Raw genomic sequence first — 26144 nt, 5'->3', positions numbered from 1 at the left:
TCAGTCACATTGAGTCAACCTCAAGTCAATCATTCACCTTAGGTCAACCCTAAGAAACACATCACGCCTTAGGTCAACCCTAAGAAAAACACCAGCAAAGTCTTTTGGCAATTTTTTTGATTTTTACAGGATACAACCATTCAGCAAAGTTCCTGTTCGCAGCCAACCGAACGATCGCAACAAACATTCAAGTATCAAGCTCTTTTGTTCAGAGACGCGTGGACATATGATCAAAGCTCTTTTGTTCAGAGACGCGTGGACATATCATCAAACTCTTTTGTTCAGAGACGCGTGGACATATCATCAAGCTCTTTTGTTCAGAGACGCGTGGACATATCATCAAGCTCTTTTGTTCAGAGACGCGTGGACATATCATCAAAGCTCTTTTGTTCAGAGACGCGTGGACATATCATCAAGCTCTTTTGTTCAGAGACGCGTGGACATATCATCAAGCTCTTTTGTTCAGAGACGCGTGGACATATCATCAAGCTCTTTTGTTCAGAGACGCGTGGACATATCATCAAAGCTCTTTTGTTCACAGACGCGTGGACATATCATCAAAGCTCTTTTGTTCACAGACGCGTGGACATATCATCAAAGCTCTTTTGTTCACAGACGCGTGGACATATCATCAAGCTCTTTTGTTCAGAGACGCGTGGACATATCATCAAGCTCTTTTGTTCAGAGACGCGTGGACATATCATCAAGCTCTTTTGTTCAGAGACGCGTGGACATATCATCAAAGCTCTTTTGTTCAGAGACGCGTGGACATATCATCAAGCTCTTTTGTTCAGAGACGCGTGGACATATCATCAAGCTCTTTTGTTCAGAGACGCGTGGACATATCATCAAAGCTCTATAGTTCAGAGACGCGTGGACATCTCTTTCTATCAAGCTCTATTGTTCAGAGACGAGTGAACAATCCTCAAAAAAGACTCCATTGTTCAGAGACGAGTGAACATCAACAACAGCAAGATGGCGTTCTCTAGCTTGTAGAAGGTCGTCAAAATGAAATGCAACAAAACGGTTACTCCAGAGACGTGTGTGCGACGGTGCAAGATACGCGTTTCTTAACTCTTTTATCTGTTTAACTAATGATTGTTTTGCAGGTATCGGCGTTATAAGAATGATTTGGAATCGCAGAACGTTTTGAATCATTCTCCGTCCCTATCGATACTTTGACTTTCGTTTTTTCGAAACATAAGTTTCTTCAAACTCAGTCAAAGTGGGGGCTTCTGTAGACACCCATTTGTGTCTCCCCAAAACCAAACCCAGTGATGAATGCCTTTCACGTCGAACCATTATCGAATGAGGTGAAAGTGGTCGAAAGTCAAGTGTTGCGGTTCAGTTTTATTTTAAAATTCTCTTCTCTCTGTTTTCGAAAATAACTCTATTTGTTTGAAAATAGCCAAACCAGTTTAGTTTGGTCCATAATTAAGGTCCAATAATAGTGTAGTTGGATGGGGCTCGAAAAGACCTTTCCAACGATATATTATAAGCCCAATTCCGATGAATATTGAGGAAGTTATGGCCAAAATACTAAACTGGGCCCGATTAATTATTTACATACGGCCCAATGATCTAGAGGAGGGCCCAATGTTAATTATTATTAGGATTAATTATAATTTTCTAGAAGTTTCTAGAAGATTCTTTTTAATTCTAATATTATTAGATTTAATAATTATTTATTTTAAAATAGATTTTTATTTGGAGTAAAACATTATTTTATTATCTTAAAAATATGTATTTTATCTTCTGTACGGATTCCGTAGATCAAGTTGATTAAAGATCAGATTCCGCGTGAAGAAAACGCGCTAATACAGGTTGTCGCCAAACGACAAGTCTGTCGCCACGCGACAGACCCTGTCGCCTCGCGACAGACATTGTCGCGTCGCGACAGAGTCGGTTCCTGGCGACAGCGTGCAGTTTTATTCCTTATCAAATTCTATGTTTTTCCGGACTATTTTCATTATAAATAGGGTCCGAATCTCTGTTTTCAGAATCATCGATCAATCATCATCAACTCTCATCCTTAATTCTCTCTATTCTCTCTTGAGTAATATATGCTTTCTTTCTCCCTCTCTTTCTAAACTACCTTTTTATTAAATACAATATTCCGCATTCACAAGATTTAGAATCTCTTAGCCAAGTTCGAAGTTGCCTTCGCCCTAGACGTGCAAGGTTTAATATTTTCTGAGGGTTTGGTCCAAATCTAGTCAAAACTTTATTTAATTGGATTCTAATTTAATTCTTTAATTGTTTATTATTATTTTCATTGAAGTTTACTAACTTGTGTATTTTGTTATTAGAAAGAGGTACGAGGCTTCAAAGTAAGTAGATTAGCTTACTCCCTATTTATTTAACAATGTAGAAAGCATGCTTATTATTGTTTTATGATTCCTAGTGTCATGTTAGGATGTGTTCAATTCCTAGTATCATGTTAGGATGTTATTTTATGCTTTCTAGTATCATGTTTGGGGTGCCTTTACTCTTTTCTAATATCATGTTAGTACCATGTTAGGTTTAAAGCTTTGATCTTTATTGTCTAGTGACATGCTAGGATTTGTTATTAATCTTGTTAGTATCATGCCTAGGATCTTGCTATTATTATTAAGCTTTATTATGCCTTAACATAATTTATTTATGTTTATTATTTATGTTGCTTGATATATTATTGTTATTTCTTGATCACACCTTTTATGATTGTTAAAGGGAATTTGTACTTGAAATCACGCTTAATAAGATATTTAATAATTTGGTTTAGGCTAATGTGATTTTAATTCAAGTGATCGCCAATAATAGTTTTATTTGTGCATTAATATTCAACCAACATAGATTAAACAGGTTAGGTTTAATATAATGTTTGTATGTTATTCGAAAAGCGCAAATGAATACGAGCAGAACAAAGTAGAGGCCTATTTTATAGGGCGGGTCCATTCTTTTGTAGATTGGATTCGTACCCTCATCCCCGGACCCTGTTTGGTTCAAGACCTTATGGAGTTGATGGTCCTTTTGGATTGTCTTTTGGGTTTACAAGTTCTTAAAACTTGTTGGCGACTCTTTTGCTCTTTTTTCTTTCCCTTTGGAACGCCACCATACTTTAGTGTATGATCACAGTGGGGTTCAAGTTTGGGATCATAATGCTTGAAATATTCCCTACACAGGTACTGAGCCTTTTTCTGTCCGGGTGAGGGTCCTCACCATCCGTTTGGCAAAAGCCGGGAAGTCAGGTGCCCCGGAGGTAGCATCTGCACCAAAAGAAGTACTTGGTGAGAGGGAAGCAGCATATGCAGCATTCATCCGTCCCCAGCTACTCACTGAGCCACCGGATGGGTCTACCTTAGTCTTGACCCTCATAAAGTCAAGTGGGTAAGGGATTTCAATGGTAGCCTTACCTTGAGTTCTGGGCTGCGGAGTTGAACCCTCCCCAGCTGCTGCAGTGCCGGTTGCAGCATCGAGTGGCACGCCACTCTTCGATGCCTCCTCTGAGGCATCCGGCATCTTATCCCCTGTCTGCTTTGAGCTCTCGCTCAAAGCCTTCACCTTGGAAGGGGATTTGCCACCAGTCGTGGGACGATCTGGTTTGGCAGCTGAGGTTGTCTGGGAAGGGGTCCGTCTGGGGACCTTGGCAGCCGGAGTTTTGAGCTCCTCTCCAGTTCTTTTTACATGTTTGGAGAAGGAGCGAGGAATGACTTTGCCGGTGCCCTACAAAAATGAAAGCAAAATATTAGTAGCCGGCAAAAGTACTTAAACAAATTATTAAATAACATTGGGGCAGGCGGTCTTACCCCGCCTTTCTTTGCATCCTTGGCCTCCAAGGACGCTTTTTTGGCCATCAGCTGCTCCTTGCGCAGCTGGGCAGCAGGTTTAGCCGGTGTCTTTGCCGAGTCCACCATTCTTCTAGCTTCGGGCTGCAATGTCAGACGGAATATCAGTCAAAGAAAAACATTTAACAATTATTGAAAGCAAGGCAAAGTTCTTCAAGTATAGGGATCTACCCTGGGGAAACATTGTGCTCAGCCCACAGGCGGACAGGAATCTCTCATCCTTGAAAAAATCCGGATTGGGGATCCAGTTTTTAGGTACAATGATCTCAGTCCCATCATCCATGGGCTCAGTTGTGGTTTCAAAGAAACCAGGGTCCATGATCTGACGGCGAGCTCGTGCAGAAAGCTCCGGGAGAGCGCACTTTCTGCCAAGGAGTGCCGGCTCCTTATTATACCGGCGCAGTGTCCGGTTGTGTGCGGGGGATGGGGAGGAAATCAAATAAAACCTATCCCTCCATCCAGCCCATTTGGACACCTTGTCCAAAGTTATTTGATATTGGGGCAATGTTGTGAGAGTGTACCAAGCCCCATGACCGCCTGGGGCCCTGCTCAGATAGTGCATGTGAGCAAAGGCCGAGAAACTAGGCTCAATATTTTGAAATTCACAGGCGGCAATATAGCTGAGTATATTCCCCCATGAATTTGGAGTTAACTGCCAAACCCCCAGGTCATACCCTTTGAGGATCTTCCTGATCCCAGTATGGAGGGGGAACCGGAGGCCGGCTTCAATAACCGCCTCAAAGCAGACGAAATAGTTGTCTGCATTCTCAAGATCGTCCTTCCAGGCCATAACGGCATCAGCAGGCGGAACCGTAATATACCACCCGTTCCCAAATGGGTGCTTTTCTTTGAAGGCTTTAAAGCTGCTCTTCAGCAAGGCCCTATCAGCCGGCAGCATCCTAATTTTTCTAGGGTCAGGCTTGTCCGCAGTCTTCGCTGGAACCTGATAGTCAGCCGCGAAGTTCTCTTGTGCAGAGCCGGAAGCCTCCGACCCTGATCTCTCAGCAGCCTCATTGCCGCCTGACCCTTCTTCTCCTTCCCTCTCAGAGGAGGAGGCGGCTTCTTCGCCGCCTGACTCCCTCACTTCTTCTTGTGAGGAGGCGCCACTTTCAGAACTCTCTGTCTCATCCGGACTCTCATAGCCCTCCTCCCTCGTAACATCTTCAGCGCGCACTCTTCTAGCGCGCCGGTGCCTAGGCTTGATAGCCGTTTGTTTAACTCTGGCCATTGTGTCCTGCACAGACACAGAGAGGGAGGGATTTGGGGATGAGCAAAGGAGATCTGATTGTCTGGAAAGGGCACCCCCGGTTCTAGACTCAGCCGTACCAGGAGACCGGCTGAGCGTCCTAGGCCGTGTCGTGTGTGTGGATGAAGAGTCCATTTATTTTGTTTTGGAAAACGAATGTATACAGGCGGGAAAAGAATGTATACAAGTAAAAGAAAATTGAAGGAAGGAAACGGATAGTTACCTTACTTTAAAAAGTTCTGAAAAATCTGAAAACAGCTACAGCCGGTGACCGGGTGTTCTTGAATGAGCACGCGGGAATCTTGAAATGGCAAGTACGCAGTCGGGGTCAGAGCACCTCTCTCTAAAAACTTCTCTTTCTCTCTCTAGAAAATGGAAATTGTGAATGAAGTGAGAGGAGAGAAGGGGGGGTAAACTCATATTTATAGGCAGGTTAAACGGAAAAAATGACCGTTAACCCTAGCCGTTTTACTGTTCACCTCTCACAGGTTGACATGTGTCACAGGCACCACGTGGCCTGCCACGTGCTACCTGTGAGGGGAAAATGTTTAGGGAATTTTTACCCTAGACACTTGGGCCAATGAGGGGCTGCCATGTGTCAGAGGCTGGCAGGTCACCCCTGACCTATCCCCAGTTGACACGTGGCCTTCCCAGATACATTCTCAGAATGGTGGCTTTCAGAGGCCCAATTCCCCATAAAACGCATTGATTGCGGCGCAGCCCACCTGCCCTAGGTCAGATGACCTAGGGGAGGACACTTTTCCCCATGACCCTATAAATAGGGAGATATTCCCCCATTTTGGGGGCATTCACAATCATTTATTACCCCCTACTTTCTCTCTCATCAGAGAAACTCCTGAGCTTGGAATCCAAGCAGATCCCCACCTTAAATTCCGCACTTTTTACTCTCCTTCAAGTTACTAACTTGAGCGTTGGAGGCGGAGCACCACCCAACCGGTGTCTTCGTTGATTTTGCAGGTACAGAAGCCAGCAGGACCAGTCTTCGAGTTATAACTCTCCCAAGGGACAAAAACACCCAAAACAAATCCAGTTCTCTTGCACATCTCATACTTATACTATACACAAATTAAATTATGATTGAATTGTTGGTCATGCCATTAATTAATGTTTAACCACGAATTAATCAATTACAACATTATGCAAAGGAAAGCAAGAATAGCTTTATTTCCAAAATGTACAATTATATTTAATTAAGCTAACTTAGCCAAAGCTCATTTTTTATTTGTTTTTTCAATTAAAATTTGATTTGTTTTGTGTTAGGTTGTTTACCCTTTTCAGGAAAGCTCATTTTAAACTATTAGCAATGGAAAAAAAAAGGATATAATCTATAGTAAGACTTGCCATTTGGTATGATATGGCACACTACATAACATTTGAGTGGTTATGTTTCTTTCAAAAAAAAATAAAAAATAAAAATAAAAATTATTAAACTACTATGATTTTTTTCTTAAGTATTACCTCCGTTTCTAAAAGTACAGTTCACTCACTTACTATTCAATTCATATGGTAAAAATAAAATAACTTTGACCATATTTTATATTTATACAATAAAATTAAATTAGCATGTATAATAAAGTGACTTGTTCACACTTCTACTTGGCCCATACTTGTAAAATCACTACTACAAGTACAATATTTGGAAAAGATGGCACTTTAATAAGTACCTCTTGGCTTTTGCATAGTTTAAAGATTATAACTTAAAAACACACATTTTATAACTTTGTGACCTTAAAAGGCACATACAAATTAACGAGCCACATCTATGAACAATATACAAAGCCCAAAAGAAAAGGGATAGTATCTGTTGGCCCATACATGAGTAAACTTAGAGCCCAAAAAATCTTAGGTAGATAAAAGAAGCACTGAAGCATTTAAGAGACAATTCTTTAATAAATCGTGCGCTTTTAAATCATGAGGTAGAACTGAAGAAGGCATCGTGCCATCATCATAAAATGATACATATACTACTCTGTTAATTTTTAGTTGTATTAAAGGAATATTTTATAAATGTATTACAAATTCACAATGATGTGTAAGTGTAACATTACCTATTAATCTTCAAACTATTGGAGGAATAAATTTGCCATTGAATTTCTTTGATCCGTAAAAAAACGTTATTCTTCTATCCTTTAATAAATTTGTTAACAAGCAAAATCCACTGTTTGTGGTGGCGCCTAGATGGTTATTTAGTTGGTGTTTTTGATGTCTGATACAATAAATTAGACTTTCTTGTACGTATATAATTCTACTACTCCCTTTAAGTATAACAGAGACCGACCTTGTGAATCATTCTGCTGTAACTAGTTATTATGTTTAAATTTCATTATTAAATTTTCAAGATTAGATTATGCATAGTACTATACATGTTTTATTTGACATCCCTTAATAGCTTTAGAGAATTATTACTTACTATTACATCCATTTCTTTAAGTTTTTTACACTTACTTTTTCACGTGTATATATATATATATATATATATATATATATATATATATATATATATATATATATATATATATATATATATATATATATATATATATATATATATATATATATATATATATCAAATTAATACGTTTAATGATGTATAATTAAAAGTTATAATGAATAATCTAATACTTTTATAACATACTTTAAAATTAAATCTCATGGCTTTCTACAAAAAGCTAAGTTTTCCATGTTACCGTGTTACGCATAGCAAAGTAGCTAGGAATTTGAGTGAAATGAAAGTAAAAAATAAGTATTTTTTCTTTCATTAAGTAAACATATGTATGTGTGTGCGTGCCTCATAGATCACATGATATGATATGCTTTATTTTGTATGTAAGTTTGATACCAGGCCAAGTCAATAGTTGATATACTATGCTTCATGAATTCGAAAGCTTTTTACCAAAGTAGGTCTCCATTATAATAACACTTTCAAGTTATTTATGATTCTTGTCCTTTGCGTGGGAATCAATATTTTATGTTTATCCTCATAAGATAGAAGGCATTGGTCCAGATTTTTGCATGGGCGTATCAGCGTATGGCGTAGTTTGATGGTTGCATCGGCTTGGAATATAATTGTTAACTAGATTAGTCCCGTGTGATGCACGGAAATATAAAGTATATATTTTATGTATTATTACGTATCAGAAACTTATTGAGACATAACCATTAAATGTAAATGCTAATTTTATAAAATTAATTTTGAAGAAGAACTAACTGAATATGAAAATTTAAGCATATACATAAAAGTTAGATTTTTAATATACGAATTTAATTAAACAAATAAAAAATAATTTTAAACTTGTAATATATACAGGAAAATAGAAAAAATGTATACATCAAAGTATTTTGTTCGATGAAGCATAAGGGAAAGATGTATTAGATACCAATAGTTGGTGATAGAAGAAAAATAAATAAATTAAAGAGTATAGATAAATTGAGAGGGGGAGATATTAAATTTGAAATTTGAAACCAAAGAAAATATAATGACGTCAGATTTTTATTTAGGAGGGAAAATTTTTCTTATTAAGCTGTCACATGGACAATATGATGTCAGCGGTTGTTCCTTTAGTTTATTTATAGATAGATTATATAGGTTTTGAAATTTTTTTTTTTTTTTTTCCTTCCCCAACTCAATTTCTAAAATTTATACCTTAGAGTTTTATATAGAGATGTCAAAAACTAACTCGTCCCAACTCAAAGGTAGCCCGATTCAACTTTCTGCTTATATGTGCATAACGACTTTGCATGACTTTAACCTGAAATAGACCTGATTTGACGACCCATATAGGCCCTACTGAACCTGATCTAATTTTCTAAATCGACACCTCTGGTTTTGAGGAATGGGTTCATTATTCTTTATTTTAAATTATTACCCAAACACGTGTTATGGGTTTAAACTTTAGATCGACCATACCCTATACTGAGATTATACTTTGTGAGTCAAACATACTCTTAAGTACAAATGTCATGAGAAGTGGGGTTTTCCTTAGAAATCTTAGAATATATGATTCTTTTATAGTTAAAATTCATTCCTTGCAATATTTAGAGAGGTTTGGAATATATTTTTATATTATCCTTTACGTATTAATCAATTTAAGGCACTTAGAAGCTAATGCTTAAATGCGAATATCTTTCCTAAATGTTCTATAGAATTATATGCATATACATAAACCTTAAAAAAAAAAAAAAAAGAAAATTAAAAGAGAAAAAAAAATGATGAGAAAAGGTGATAAAGACAAAGTATATATACAATAAAATCAAAAGTGAAAATTTGTTCCGTGTAATATTTAGATAAGTTTGGAATATGTTTTGATATTCCTATACTAAGCTTTAAACAATTTAAAAAATCGTTTATAAAACCTATTTTTGTTATTTTTATTATTGAAAGACGGTCAATTTAAAAATAATTTTAATATTTAATTTTTTTGTGGTAACTTTAATTATTTAATTTAACCTATTTAATTAAGCTTCTTTATTGGATTTACTTATAACATACAACACTGAAAATATAATGTACATGTGGTAGCTCATTAAGTAATCATTTGATTTTGTACGTAATTTACTTCTGTTAAACAAACAGTTTCAATTCCAATACTTTATTTGTTTTCAGTTGATACAAAGCACTTTCCTAATCTACTCAAACAATATTGCTAGTGGGAAGATATAGTGATAGATAATTAAGATATTAAATTGTTGGTTTAAAAAGAAAAAAAGATATTAAATGGGCTATGTCATACAAGAAAGTTTGACAATTAACTTAAAAATAATATAAAGTAAAAGTGTGACAACTAAATTAGGCAAAAGTAGAGAATGTTAATTAGTGTATATAAATAATAGGTTGTTTGACTTTCCTCTTATGGATTACGATAGCCCCAATACCCTAAAAGGTAAACACATATTGCGTGCCTTTCAATTAATTACTAAAGATTCGTACTGGCTTGCATTTCACCAAAGTTTAAACATTCTAGCTTGTAGAATATGGATTTGCTAAAGTGGTTGCTTTATTATTATATTCATTAACTTTTTTTTATTTTTCATTTTCTGAAAGTATCACCTAAAAAAACATCCAAAAAGTGACAAACAATATATAGAGCTGATTTTTCATTATTTGACTCCAAACCACACTTAATTTTTTTTTTTTGTTTTTGAACTCAAAAAATTCCCTCAAAACCCAAAATTCCTATCATGACATCCTCAAAAATGGATGAAGAGCTGAGAAATGCAGCATTGAGAGGAGATGTAGAGTTCCTTAAACAATGTGTTGAATCCAATAAACCCACCGAATACTACTAGACTTTCTATCCTATGGAGGATGACCAATCTGAAAGAGGTCATCATGGCAACATCTTCCACATGGCGGCGATCGAAAACCAAGAAGAGTTTATAAGAGAAGCCATGGGGATACTACCTCAAGAAGCCAAGCAGCAGCTCCTTGTTCAACCATGGGACAATTTGGGCAAGCATAACCCTCTTCATGTAGCAGCCTATGTTGGTAATGTCGAGATAGTTAAGATGTTTCTAGATACCAACATTACCATCGGAACAAGAACGACCCTGGTTATTAAAGAGTTCAGTGGGTGATAACCCTTGCTTTACGGCTGTTTTTAATTATCAAGAAGAATGTGCGTTGGAAATTTATAAAATGGATACGAAGTTGATTTCCAATATGCCTTGTACTCGTGGTAGCTCCTTAGTCTTCGAAGCCATAACCAATAAGATGAGCAAGTTAGCTTTAGAGATTTTGAGGTCCCCCCATCCTATTACTTGCAACGGCTACGATGGCTTCACTCCATTCCACTTAATACATTATATCGAAGGCTCAGGTAAACATGCTTATTGTTAACATCTTTCGATAACTAACATAATTATTTTTTTAATTGTTTTTTTAACAAATAAATGATTAAATATAGGAATATTTTTTGGGAAACTAATTTTAAAAAGATAATACCCCCTCTGTGTTTTTTTAAGTGATACATTTACCATTTCCGGTCGTGTTTTTTAAAGTGATACATTTCATTTTTTGGCAAAACAATACATTAAAATATTATATCTCTCTCCTTTCATGGTCCCCACCCAAACCCACTACTACTTTTTTTATTATATTTTTCCTCTCACATATATTACTTTCCAATAAACTATTAACCCCACTATATTTTTTTAACAATTTTTTAATACTCCACTACCCCACTTACCTCTTATTTTATTTAAGTCAATTAAATTGCCTAAAACTATGTGCCGGTCAATATATATCACTTAAAAAAACACGGATGGAGTAATAAAAGAAAAGTAAATGTTGGAAGATAGTTAAACTCCCAAAACTATTCAAAAAAAAAAAAAAGTTAAACTCCCAAAATATGGCAATGAAGCATGGAACCTTGTTACAACATTTTATTACACTTTATAAAGTAGTTTTTATAAGGTAGTTTTTCAAACAACCAATTTTTATGAATTTAGTCCAACAAAATTTCGTTATTGATAGTGTGGGTCAAAGTTACACGACGAAAAAATACATGGTAAGTCAAAATGGAACAGCGAACAAATACCTTTTGATGAGAAAGTTGTACAGAGTATTAAAATTACACGACGAAAAAATACATGGTAAGTCAAAATGGAACAACGAACAAACACTTGTTGATAAGAAAGTTGTACGGACAATTAAAATTATATTGTACTTCGTACAACATTAATATGAATCAAATATAATCTTATTACTCCCTCTGTCGTCCTAGAATATCTAGGATATTGAACTTTTTTCACTATTTATGAATTAGCTTTGATAATAACTTTTTACTAACATATAAAAACATATTATATTATAAAATATGTTGTTAAATATATAGGTATCAATAGAGTACAAAGTTTCAAATATATTTAAAATAATTTTCATTAATATTTACTCCCTCCGTCCCCAAATGATAGTCCCTTATGGCCTATTTTTAGTCCCAAATTGATAGTCCCATTTGTTTTTTTCAAGTACCATTAATATCAATTTTTTATCAAAATTCTCTCCAATTGCAACAATATTTGTGCAAATTTAACTTTTCAATGTAAATTTTGTTTTTCAATGTACTTTTATTACTTTCTCTCTCTACTATTTTACATACCCAATGTAAATTTATATTTCCAATGTAATTTTACTACTTTTATTTAAGTTTCTTAATTCCCGTGATTTTTGCCCATAAAGGACTATCATTTGGGGACGGAGGTAGTAATTATACAAAAAAAAAAAAAAAAAAAGATATCAAACAAGTGTATCGCATGTGTCAATATTGTGTCAGATATTCTGGTATGGAGAGAGTACATGAGTACCATTTTCTACATGTAAAGTTTATATTCATCAACTATGTATATATACATGAACACACAAATATACACACATGTGCATAAGTATAATCTATGTAAACCTTTTATGATTACAGAAGATGCAAAAGAAATCTTTGGAGAACTACTTGGGAGAGAGCCAGAGCTAATCAAACAAATAAATAAAAATGGAGATTCGGCATTTCATTTGTGGACACATGCTGGTAAAATTTGGCCATTCAAAATTCTCTTAGAATGTAAGGATATCATCCAAGATGTAAATAAGATTTTCACACACTTGGTATCTTCAACAAATATTGAAAATGACAACCCATTACACAACTTGGCTAAATTTGCCCCGTGTACAAAAGATGCTATAAAAATAACAGAATTGCTCATAGACATTTACAAAAAAGAATCACCAAGCCTTTCAAATAATCAACATTATCCCTGGTTAGTGAAAGACATTGTTGGAGACACGCCTTTGTCATTGGCCATAGCCCGTAAGAATGAAGATCTCGCTATATATTTGTTGTCAGTGGATGAAAATGTAGTTATCGAAAGTAAGAAGAATGTTCTATTCTTGGCTGTCGAGTATCAATGTCATACAGTTGCTGAAGAGATATTGAAGATAATCGATAACAAAGGTTGGACTCAACTTCTTACGAATCATCAAAAGCTCAATGTCTTGCATCTTGCTCCATTATGCACAGGTGAGTCGACGATCTATCTATACATTTTCAGTTAATTATAGCATTGTTATTAATAATAGATAAAAATATGGATATCTCTTTAGTTTTCTCTTTCTCATCTTTACTATCCACTAATAAAACCTAAAGCAAAGAAATAAAACGTTTTTGTCATGATTTATCCATCTTAAGTTGACATAGTGCTATATAATTTACACATTATATAAGTAATATAATCTATTATTTATACTAAATTAATCAATAAAGTTATCCCAAATGTATACGTGTTACATCCACAACAAAAATTTTCTTATTTATTACTCTCTCAATGTTTTATAAGTGATGCATTTTCCTAAAACCTCAGTTTTTTTAATGACTAAAACTTCCCTTTTATTAGAAACTTTCTAATAACAAGTTGAAACTCGTTATAGCCCCACTTGTGAGTGTACCACATTGGAGAAAGAGGAGAGATAATTCCACTTTATAAGGTTAAATAGTTACTCCTATTATTGCCAATTGATTTTTTATATGGAAGTTCTTAAGCCAGGTTTGTGGACAAAACTCTCCTCCTCCTTGTCCGGGTTGTTCTGACCCATTTCATATTGTCTCAAAATTTAACATGGTATCACAGTCCAAGTTTGATGGGTCGTTATATTGTACTTCCTAGTGTGCTCTAATTTCTAAGGACATTTTACAAGTGAGGGGGAGTGTTAAAACCCATTGTAGCCCACTTGTGAGTGTTATATGTATGCTCAGCTCCTAAGGCTTGTTTGTGGACCAAACTCTCCTATTCCTTGTTCGGGTTACAGATTGCCTAGATCCATTTCATATATATTGTCTCAAAATTTAACATAACCTAATACTTCCCCCTCATTAATGTCCTGTTTGGTTTATATGGGAAGTTAATTCTTATGGGAAATCATGTTGCATGGGGATGTTAATTACAGTCCACTTCCAAATCCTAGGAATTTTGGAACATGGTAGTATATTTCTGAGAAATTCTAATTTCGGTCCTATGATTTTTTTTACTCCCTTGCTTTACTACTATATATTTTTTTACAGATATATACTTTACTACGATGTTGTTCTCAAACAAACACCCCCATTTGCACATTCCCATAAATTTTGATCTGTTTCCCTTAATTTTAAAGATTGGTCAAATAAGCACTCTCGAGTCTTGAATGGTAGATGTTATAGCTATGACAATATTTATCGCAATTAGAATAATATTTGTATATATTTTGTATTCTTATCGTATTAAGTTTCCTAACATGATTCGGACTAGTCTTGTAAAACTCTATATATATTGATCAATGGTACATGATATGATAGAGTATAAAATATATTTCTAGGCTTCAACCATTAGGTTAAGCCTTTGGTTAAGTTGGTCCTTTAACATGGTATCAGAGCCACTGTGACACAAAGTTCACGAGTTTGAACCTCATTCACCCCTTCTTTATTGTCACATATTAGATTACTGTTGTCATATATTAGATTACTATTGTTAGAAATTAGATTGCTAATGAGAAATATTAGATTATTAATGTCATATATTAGATTATTAATGCCAGGTATTAGATTACTAATGTCAAATATATTAGACTCACAGTGAATTCAATTTCACGCAAAACGTTTTCTAAAATATAAAAAAAAAGGTAGCCAATTATTCATTTAATTGTACCATGTCCATTAACTTTACACATAATTAATCGTGCACAACTTTACAATTACTAATAACTTTAATTATTCATATAGTTTGAATTTATTAAAAGTTGATATTATAAATACTACCTTCGTTTAATTTCTTTCTACTCTTGATTTATCCCTTTATTGTGTAAGACAAATACTTTTATACCACCATACCCCACTACATGGTCCAAAATTATACTATCTCCGTTTCTTTTTAGTTAACACACATTCCTTTTTAGGAAGTTTTTTTTTTTACTTTACACGTTTCCTTTTGGGGTAAATTTTTTACCTTACATTTACAAGCTACCCCACTTGCTTTTTCATTCTCTCTCACTCTCTCCTCTCCTTAATATATGTGCATAAATCAAACGCGTCAACTAAATAGAAACGAAGGAAGTATATACTATCATCTAATAATATATTTAAACAAATTTTTCTTTTTTGCAATTTCTCTTTTTTAGTTTCTCAATTTCTCTTTTTATCTAATTCATCTATAATTCCCTATATAAAAATAAGAGTATCAATTTTAAAAATTGATACATTACTTTTGACATTATTTATGTAATATAATTTAGCTAAAAACCGAACATAACCATAAATTGCATGTTTGATCATTTTAAAGGGTATGAGCAACAACAATTTTCTACTTACTTGTTTGGCATCGTTTTTTGTTTTTTGTTTTCTGTTTTTTTGAAAACTAAAAACAGGAAACAAGAAAAAGGTGTTTCCACTTTTTTATTGTCAGTTTTCAAAATTATTATGATTTCAATAAGTTAGTCTAATTTTTAATTCATTAAATGACATATATCATATGATTTTAATTAAAAATCAAAAAACCAAAAAACAGAAAACCATAGTAATGCCAAATGAACCCTGATCTTCTTGATTATTTTAGCCAAATCTTCTAGATCAACTTAAAGATAAAATATAAAATTGTTTTTTCTTACTAGGTTCTGTATCTTCCCTTCATCTTATGCTATCCCTTCATTAATTAGAGAGTATTAGGAGTAAAAAAGATTAGCCGAATTCAATAAAGTGGATAAAATCAAGAATTTCTGGTTCTGATCATATACAATAAGCAATAACATGCTACCATTTATAATTTTGTATAAATGCAAGAACAAATTTTGTCGTATAACAAAGACAAACTATCATGTAGTTAAAATTTCAGCTAGGCTTATTATCAAATAGGTTATGAGCACCCAAAAAGGCAAAAATGAATTCTAAATCTATGAAAGATTAAACATGTACTCCCTCCGTTTTTAAATACTTGCTCCATTTCTCCATGTGCGGAGTTTTAGAAAATTGTAGAAAATAATAAAAAAAAAAATGGAGGTAGTGGGGGTAGTTGGGAGAATAAAAAATTATAAAAAGAAAAAGTAGAGGAAGAATAAGAGGAGAGAGAGTATAATATTAGATCACCAAACATGAGAAATGAATTAAATATTGTAAAAGATTTCTAAAAAAGAAATGGAGCAAGTATTTAAAAACGACCGGAAAAAGAAAGTGGAGCAAGTATTTAAAAACGGAGGGAGTAGAAATTAGTGTATGTTGTAAGCGATTTGCGTTTTAGTTACAATCATATAATACAATATCATTAAACTACATACTATAATGTTACAAGACAGATTACAGAATTTTGTTCATTATCAAAAGAGAATACCTGAAAATTGGATAAACGTTGGAAGCATCAAGATTCAAGCATCATATTAGCAATAATAACATGAAGCAAAAAGCAGGAGATTCAATTGAGAAAAGTAAAACTCATATAAAACAGAAAAATCAAGATAGAACACCCTAGAAATTAAAAACTTTGATCATAATTGAGATTTTTTTTATAGATATGTCATATGAGAGCCTGAGAGGAGAGAAGAGAGAGAAGAGGTAGAGTTGTCTTTTTGAGTTAGAGGAGAGAAACGGGATTTGTTTCCCCATGTTTTACTTTGGACACAAAGTGGTGGAATGGGTTAGAAGAAAGAAACGGTTTCTATTACTTAACTCATTAACCAAACATGTTCTAACAGAAATGGTAACACAATTCCGTTCTAGCCCTATAAAAATAGCATACCAAACACCCCCTTAATTAGTTTTGTTTTCGATTTGTAATTTCAAAAACCAACTTTTTATACAAGCAACTTTAAATAGTAATAATTTGCTAAAGATATTATTGTTGAATTTATGCATACACAGAAGTGTAAACTTAAAAAGTACATTAGAAGTAAAATATATAAAAAAAAAAAAAAAAAAAAAAAAAAAAAAAAAAAAAAAAAAAAAAAACTAGGCTTCTTTTACGTATATAAAAAGTTATTAAATAGCAATTCTTCTTTACAAGCAGAAAACTTTTGTGCACAACTACTGGAAAGGCATCCAGAATTAATCAAAGGAGTAGATAAAGAAGGATCTACAATAGTTCATAGTTGGATAAAAAGTGACAATGAATGGCTATTTAAATTCATATTGGAGAGCAAGTGGAAAGATCAATTTGTGAAACTTGTTGATGTTAAGGATTACAATTATCAAAACAATCCTTTTCATGTTGCTGCAACTGCCACTCATGAAGCAATAAACCGGATTGTACCACTCGTTGTTGAAGCTTATAAAAAATCCAAAGTTCATTGGAGCGTAAATGCTATTAGACAATTGCCGTGGTTTGCAAAGAATAAAGAAAAAGAAGGAGCTCTACACTTGGCATTACGCAACAAGCATGAAGATCTTGCACTTTACATATTGTCACTACTCCAGAGTGATCAAACTATGGATGAACTACTTGATTATTACGAGCCAGAGCACTCTACTCTGTTTGTTGCTATGCAAAACAATTGCTCTCAAGTAGCCAAAGCCATATTGGGAAATTTGGATAAGAGAAGCTGGACCAAATATCTAAAAGATTCCTCAACTGGTTGGAATATATTGCATCTTGCTACAAGCTGCTTAATAGGTATGATTTAATTTGTTCCCCTCTAATAGTAATTACTTAATTTGAAAGTGTATTTTTTTTTTCCCTGTGTTGTAGAATATTTTTAACACATGATATCTTGAGACATAATTATGAGATAATAAGTTAAACCAGATGAAATTGGTTGTGTGTGGTTTATAAAAGCAGTTTTGGAAAAGAATCCATCCGTGTTCGGGAGTGAACCCTTGGTTTGGATTAAAGCATGTGAGAAGGTTCATGTTACAGCTCTTCGTGCCTTCATCGACCATAATCCAGGAGCGTTTCGAGATCTTTGTATTGATAAAAAGGATTCTCCTTTACATCATATAAAACTTTCAAGTTTAACAGAATATGAAGAGTTTCTTCAAGATTCCACGCATGAAAGATCTAATTAATCTTCAAGATAGCCGAGGAGAGACACCTTTGCACAAAGCAATATGGATGCAGAATATATCCATGACAGAATCTTTGCTCAACATGGATAAAATAACCTATGACCTCAAAGACTGCAATGAAGTAACTGTGAAGCAACTTCTAGAACATAAGTACATCAAAGATTCTAAGTGGGTATGATTTCTTTCCATAACTTTTCTGAGTTGATAGGCAGTACTTAACTTGGTTTGCTTAAAGTAACAAAATTATAGAGGTAAAATGTCAATACATTAAGTACGAGTTAAATAAAAAAAAAAACAAAAAAAAAGCAATTGACATAATGAGTGAAAATAAGTAAATAAACATTTTTAGAAGGTATAATTTTTCGAACATTATTTATAAAAAGTTATCTCAAACTTTTACAAAATATAAGTAGGGAAATAAGTAAATAAATACTTTATTAGAGGACATAGTTGTCTAAATACTATTCATAAAAGTTATTGCAAATTTTTAAAAGGTAGGGATTAACCAAAGGTGATTGTATTAGTTGATAAGATTTGTTTTTGTAATAGTACTCCCTATTACAAATTGTATTTAATCATACAACCTATTGTATTAGTTAATAAGATTTGTTTTTTTAAATACTACTAGTAAATAGTATGATCAAAAGTAATGTATAATAATACAAAAACACTAAATTTGTAGCTAAAAAAATTAGGAAACACAATACACTAGTCTCTCGATCCTTTTCTATTTATTTGATTTTTTAGTCATAGTTTTGACAAGTTTGACTACAATAGCCTGGGTTTTTATTGCTGCCTTCCCAGAATGTATGACCAATTTTGTTAATAACGGCATGGCTGGGCAATCGCTGGCGTTTGTGCGGTGTATTGTACGTACATCCGTTTTGAACGAAATAACATCATATAGAAAAGTAATGAATAAATAGTTAAAGTGAAAAAACATAATTTTGAAATGTAATGAACATTTTTCTCTCTCTCACTTTTTTTTTTTTTTTTTTTTTTTTTTTTTTTTTTTTTTTTTTTTTTTTTGAAAATTAATGAACATATGCCTAATGTGAAATAAACATATATTAAGATATACTTCCTCCATTTTTAAATACTTGCTACACTTTTATTTTTCGGCCGTTTTAAAATATTTGCTCCATTTCCTTATTTAGAAAGCTTTTACAATATTAAATTAATTTCTCTCACCTAGTGAACCCACTATGATCAAATTTATTATTTTCATATTCTTTCCCCTTTAATTCTCTCCACTACTTTTGGTTTTTACAATTTTTTATTTTTACACCTACCCTACTACCTCCTTATTTTATTACTTTATTCAATTTCTTCTAAAACTCCGCGCATGGAGAAACGGAGCAAGCATTTAAAAACAGAGGGAGTAATGAACATATACGTACCTAGAGTGAAAAGAACATGTTTGCACTAAAAAAGAGTGAAAGAACATATGTGCATGTCCTTTGATTATTAGCGTAATGTATTTTTATTCGGGATACTATGTTCATTGCTTATTGTAAAATGTTCTTTAAATTCTGTCTTTAAATTATGGTGGGTATATATAAATAATGTTCATTACATAATACTATTATGTTCTTTATCATTATTACAGATGTTCTTTTAGTATAATATATACATAAAATTAGATGTTCTTTACAAAACAACTATATGTTCTTTACAAAACATTTGTATGTTCTTTACAAAACAGTTACACGTTCTTTCTGCATATTTTGTCTTTACCAAACAAAGTACCATAAAATTTTCACCTCTGGGTTTTAATTTCTATTTTCTCGGCTTTCCCCCTAGAATGACATATTGTCCCTTTATCATAGCATGCATGAATATCAAACTGCTAAATAACGATAATGTGTTTAAATAGAGCAATGGATGGAAAATTATTGAAGGAACGAAAATAGGGAAATTCTATTAAAGATATACGATATCGGAAAATATATGTGTCAAAAACATGCGTAAATTAGTATAATTAGTGTGTTTTTGTCATGATTAAATAATTTTAAACAATTTTCTAGAGCGTATTTAATGCTTATATGTAGCCCAAATGACAGTGCATAGCATTTTCCATATATTTTTGCCAATTGATATGAGAGTTATCAGTTCATTTTACTATTGTATTAGGGTTTGTATATGCACAATGCACCCATCATCCGACATTGAGATTTATAAAAGTTGTGGTGCTGTGTTTTTATCATTACTTCATAGATTTTAAGTACTACCTCCGTCCCCTTTTGATAGTCCCTTATGGGCATATTTCACGGGAATTAATAAACATAAATAAGAATAGTAATATTACATTGAAAAGGTAAATTGGCATTGGATATGTAAAAAAGTAGAGAGAGAAACTAATAAAAGTACATGGGAAAACAAATTTACATGAGAATTTTAAATTTGCACAAGTATTGTTGCAAATTGAAGGATTTTTTGGTAAAAAATTAATATTAATGGTTGTTGGAAAAAGCAAATGAGGTGAACATTTTGGGACTAAAATTTGCCCATAAGGGACTATCAAAAGGGGACGGAGGGAGTAGTATATATTTTTAAAAATCACCTTTGAAAAAAAATAATGCTTGTGACATATTAATTCTTCTTTTGCCTCCGATTTTTTTAGTTGACACATTTTGACTTTGTGCACTATTCACATAATTTACTTTGACTATGTTTTGTGATGTATGACTATGTTTTGTGATGTAGTGTTAGATAAAACATAGTCATGCGGGGTCTTGTTAGCTTCATCTCAACGTCTAGTTTCCGAATATCAAACTTTTATATTTTTTAGTAATACGCAATTAAAGGTATTTACATTTGAAAGTATGCGTTGGCAAACGTACCTAAATGAAATGTGTCAACTAATAAAAAACACAGAGGAAGTATAAAATTTTAAAAATCACCATTTAAAAAAAAAAAATAATGCGCGTGACATATTATTTCTTCTTTTGCTTTGATGTTTAGAATAACATGACTCTAATGCATTAAAGTGCTTAATGTCAATTGATTTCATGCAGCGCCTTATGTGCGAAAGAAACGGACTCGATCCAACAATGAAGGATACATTCTTCAATTATGGCACAAAGATAATAGATGTCCGAAATTCATTATATGTGGTAGGGGCTCTAGTAGCCACTATTACATTCACGGCTGGGTTCACTCTTCCTGGAGGATTCAAACAAGAAACTGGGGAAGCACTTTTGGGAAACAAAGCATCATTTTTGGTGTTTTTGATATCTGATACATTGGCCTTGTTTTTTTCAATGTTGGTGCTGATTTTTCTCACATGGTCCATGGTCTCCGAACCCAATAGGTCACTAATGTTGATTGATCGAAGCATGGCTTTACTCAGGCTAGCACTCAACTGCACCTTATTGGCGTTTATGACCGGAGTATATGTTGTAATGGCCCCAAAGTCCTTGTGGGTAGCCATCCTCATAATTTCCGTTATAAGTTTTCTCATTTCTATTTCAATCAAAAGATCTTTCTTGGACAAAGTCCTGGATATGTCTTTTGCTACTACAAATAAAGAGTGCAAAGATCCAATGCTACTAGTTGAAATGGTAAGTTATAATGACTTTCTTTCTATTAGCAATGCACTGCTTTAAATTATGTGAATAATCAATTCGTTATTTTTAATAAAACCTCGTAGAATTAGCTAATATGATTAGAAAATATGGCTTTTATTTTTTCTAACAAACAAATACGCATGTTCTTAACCCTTAGCTGAAAGATCTACTCTAACTCTAGCTTGTGAAAATTGTTTTCTACCCTTAATAAATAAATGAAAACTTACTTTCGATCGTATTGTTTAGTTTATATGCCGAGAGGTCTAGAATCTGATGCTACTTTAATTGCAGGGGTACAAGACAAAGGAAGAGCTGGATTCATCTCAACATAGTGAGCATAATTCCAACCTAAGGGACAGAGCTTCAAACCAGTCAACTTTTAGTTCTATTTATCACAAAATTTTAAATTTCAGATTCCGTTTTAAGAAGGAATAACTTCCATTCCCTTTTTTTTCTTCATTTTTTTTAAGAAAAAAATGTATGCCTAATTTGGATCATATACTAACATCTGAGTGTGAATTGCTGAGATTGTTTCTTTGATAATACTTGGTATTTGTATATTTTAAGTACTTTTATAAATCTAGCCAAAATAATATTTAATGCTACTTCTTCTACTTCTCGATACACAAATTCTTAGCCACACCATTAGTTGGTGGTGTATGCAATGCGACCATACTACATGCTTAGAATTTGTGAGCTAAACACACCTTAAGTAGTAGTTACCAATGTCGTGACAAGTGGGGTACGGTTATCATTAGAATATATATACTACGCATATGAATCCTACTTTATAAAATTCGTTCCTTAATATATTTGGAGAGGTTCGGTATATTTTTTATATTTGTCCTTTGCGTAGGAATCAATTTGGCATTGACTCCTCATCTAGTTTTGAGGTATGGATTCAAGAATTCTGTACATTATCAGGCAAAACAAGTATTATGGGGTTCAGACCCTACCCCATACTTAGATTTTGTGAGTCAAACACATTCTAATAAGTACCAATGTCTATGTTCTATAAAATTTGACAAATTAGAGAGGAAATAGAATAGAATGGCTTGTTTATTATTCATCAATAGGTAGAGTATTTATACAAAATCTACACTCATAAGATAGGAAACAATATTCCTAAAAGATATACTACCATAACCATAAACCCTAAAAATATATTCACTAAATAATATCTTAACATAAGATAATACTAAATATATTATTCTCATAACAATATCTATACGGAAAATATATCACATATATTTTCCGGTATATCATATCTCTAACACCCTCCCGCAATCGTAACGGCAGTAACACGAACGTTGCGATTGGAAATTCTTCAATTTGTTGAAGTCGAGATGCACACTTTTGTGATGTCGCCTTCAATTTTTGGTTTTTCTTTTTCAACGATGAGAACGTTCATCTTTTCGAACTCATCAATCATCAATCAAGCAGGAACGTCATTCTTTTCGAACCTGCAAATATAACAATTTTGGTTTTCTGGAGCAAAACCGAGCTCAATCAAATATTGGTTTTTCAGAGTAAACCACACTCAAATCTTTTATTGGTCTGTCAGAGTAAACCACACTCAAATCTCTTATTGGTTTTTCAGAGTAAACCACACTCAAATTTCTTATTGGTTTTTCAGAGTAAACCACACTCAAATCTCTTATTGGTCTTTTAGAGTAAACCACACTCAAATCTCTTATTAGTTTTTCAGAGTAAAACCAAACTCATATCCAAAGGAGCAAAATCATGCTCGAATCAACTCACAAAAAAAGAAAAAAAATTGCACAACGGAATTTTTGAGTAAAATTTATGAATCCCGCCGGTGAGTTTAATTTTCTAACCCACCGGCAGGGGGGGAATTTTTGTGAAGTATCCCAAGATCTAACCTGCTCTTGATACCATGACAAATTAGAGAGGAAATAGAATAGAATGGCTTGTTTATTATTCATCAATAGGTAGAGTATTTATACAAAACCTACACTCATAAGATAGGAAACAATATTCCTAAAAGATATACTACCATAACCATAAACCCTAAAAATATATTCACTAAATAATATCTTAACATAAGATAATACTAAATATATTATTCTCATAACAATATCTATACGGAAAATATATCACATATATTTTCCGGTATATCATATCTCTAACAAAATTCGTTCCTTGAAATACTTAAATAGCTAGGTTTTGGATCATATTTTTATATTCGTTGTTTGTGAAAGTATTGTGAGAACAGACTCACGTGAGTCCGGCCATATAAACAGAAAAAAATAAAATAAAATAAAAATAATTATCAGAAAAAAAAATTAATTATCAAAATTAATTAATGGTCAGATATAAAGTTATAAACATGAGATATTGGATAAGAAGTGTCATAAATTAGATAATAAAGGTCAGATATTAATTATAATTATCAAATATTAGATTATATATGTCAGATATTAGGTTTTAATTGTCAGAATTTAGATTATAATAGTCAGATATTAGATAATAATTATCAGATATTAGATTGTAATTGTCAGAAATAGATTATAATTATCATATATTAGTCAGATATTGGTTTATAAGTATCAGATTGTGTCATACTGTCATTGTTGTTGCTACTGTTGTTCTCTTCGTATGAAGTTCTGGGTTATTCTTCATGGGTTTTTTTTGTCACTAATTCACCAAGAAATAAATGATAATGACCTCACTGATTCTAAGCTCAACCCATACATGTAACATGAGCAACAACTTCCACATTGATAAGTGGCCGAGCTGGGTTTTGAAGTTCGGTATAGAGTACGCAAGACTTCATACGAAGAGAACAACACCCACGTGAAGAATTGCACAAACAGTTTCATTGGGGAATAAGAACGAATAGGTAGTGGGCGAGGAAAAGAATGAGGGACAGGGCATTAATTTTGTGTATCCATCAATGTTCTAAAAAATCATAGACACGGAGAGGGAGGGGTGGGGTCACCGGAGTCGGAGTCGGGGAATGGGAGGTGGAAGGTCACCAGCGCCAAGGGATGGGAGGGGGAGGGTGGTCGCTGGCTGCGGACAAGTGGCTAGGCAGTGGCAGTGGCAGTGGTAATGGCAATGGGTGAGGGATGGGTGTGTGCATTATAAATCGGACTCACGTGAAACGGGCTCACGCAAAACCTTCTCTTGTTGTATATGTAGTAATCAATTAAGAATTATTGATAGAGACAAAGTTTACAAGTAGGAATAAAATCAAAATTGAAAATTTGTTCCTTGTAAATTTGTAATACTACTTCTGATTTTTATTAGTTGCAACTTTGGGGTATTATTTATGAGATATAAAATATTTCAAAGTTGCAACTAAAAAAAAATCGGAGGTAGTATTTAGATAAGTTGGAACTCTTGGAACATGTTTTAATATTCCTATATTTAGCTTTAAATTATTCATTAAGTCTTTTATAAGGGGTATTTTCATTAGTTTTATTGAAATTAATTAATATGGTCAATTTGAAGATAACTTTAATATTTTGTAATGATATTTTTTTACATTATTTTAACATTTACTTTTGTTAAATAAGCAATTTTATTTCCAATTTTTTACTTCTTTTAATTTGTTTATTTTAGTTAATACAAGGTACATATTTTCTCAAATAATATTGCTAGTGTGGAAGAAAGATTGATAATTAATTTAAGTATTAAAAGGTCTATATCATAAAAGAAACTTTAGCAAGTAAATTATAAGTAACATAAAAGTGTGACAATTAAATTTAAATTTAAATTAGGCTAGAGTAGAGAATGTTAATTCGTCTTACAAATAGTAGGTTGTATGACTTTCCTCTTATGAATCACGATATGTTAAAAAGGTAAACGCATGTTGCGTGCCTTTCAATTAATTAATGAAGATTCTCAATGGCTTGCATCTCACCAAAGTTTAAGCATTCTAGGTTGTAGAATATGGATTTGCTAAAGTGGTTGCTTTTTTTTTATCTTTGATTTTTTTTTTCTCTTCAATCTTCTAGCTAAAGGTATCTCTTTAAATGCTTACAAATAAAAGGAAAACTCAAAAAGTTACCCCAAACCCAAAATTCCAATAATTGTGACATCAGAGAAAATGGATGACCAATTTGGAAAAGGTCATCAAGGAAATATCTTCCACATGGTGGTTATTGATTGGAAAGATTAATACAAAGTACTAGAGAACAAGCTGTTAAAGTTAAACTGTACTTTACGGTCACCCTCATGATTTTTTTGGTCTGGTATTTACGGAAAAGACACTTTGAGAGTGAGGGGGAAAGGGTAAGGGATCTCCACCATCTAAGTGCCTCTAGTGGAGATTGAACCCTCAACCTCAAGGTTGGAAGCTGTCATCCTTGCCACTAAACCAAGTCCCATGATGATGCATGTGATGCATCTTATATATAATGGTTTATTATATGATTAGTATTTAATACAATATGACTGCAACAACTTTATTGGAATACATTTTCGAATCTGATGCAAGGTCCGCCGTGAAATA

General features: G+C 33.1%; 1 protein-coding gene across 1 annotated transcript; it reads left to right on the top strand.

Moving 5' to 3' along the window:
- The first annotated feature begins 17519 nt into the window (after window positions 1–17519).
- Window positions 17520–22099, top strand: LOC145604407 (protein ACCELERATED CELL DEATH 6-like). The gene is made up of 5 exons (XM_081660314.1): window positions 17520–17703; window positions 17869–17933; window positions 18049–18267; window positions 21113–21658; window positions 21956–22099. The coding sequence occupies exons 1-5, from the start codon at window positions 17520–17522 to the stop codon at window positions 22097–22099; spliced, it is 1158 nt and encodes a 385-aa protein (XP_081516440.1).
- Window positions 22100–26144: the final 4045 nt, after the last annotated feature.

This window comes from Chenopodium album, chromosome 22 (assembly GCF_948465745.1).
Source record: "Chenopodium album chromosome 22, dcCheAlbu1.1, whole genome shotgun sequence".
Taxonomy (NCBI): Eukaryota; Viridiplantae; Streptophyta; class Magnoliopsida; order Caryophyllales; family Amaranthaceae; genus Chenopodium; species Chenopodium album.
The sequence above is the reverse complement of the archived record's forward strand: the minus strand, read 5'-3'. Positions and strand labels throughout refer to the sequence as shown.

Excerpts from the sequence above, each read along its gene's own strand:
- LOC145604407 (XM_081660314.1), top strand. The coding sequence starts at position 17,520 with ATGGATGAACTACTTGATTATTACGAGCCAGAGCACTCTACTCTGTTT. Across the intron at positions 17,704-17,868 it reads TGCTACAAGCTGCTTAATAG|TTTTGGAAAAGAATCCATCC; the intron begins GTATGATTTAAT and ends TTATAAAAGCAG. Across the intron at positions 17,934-18,048 it reads GGATTAAAGCATGTGAGAAG|AATATGAAGAGTTTCTTCAA; the intron begins GTTCATGTTACA and ends CAAGTTTAACAG.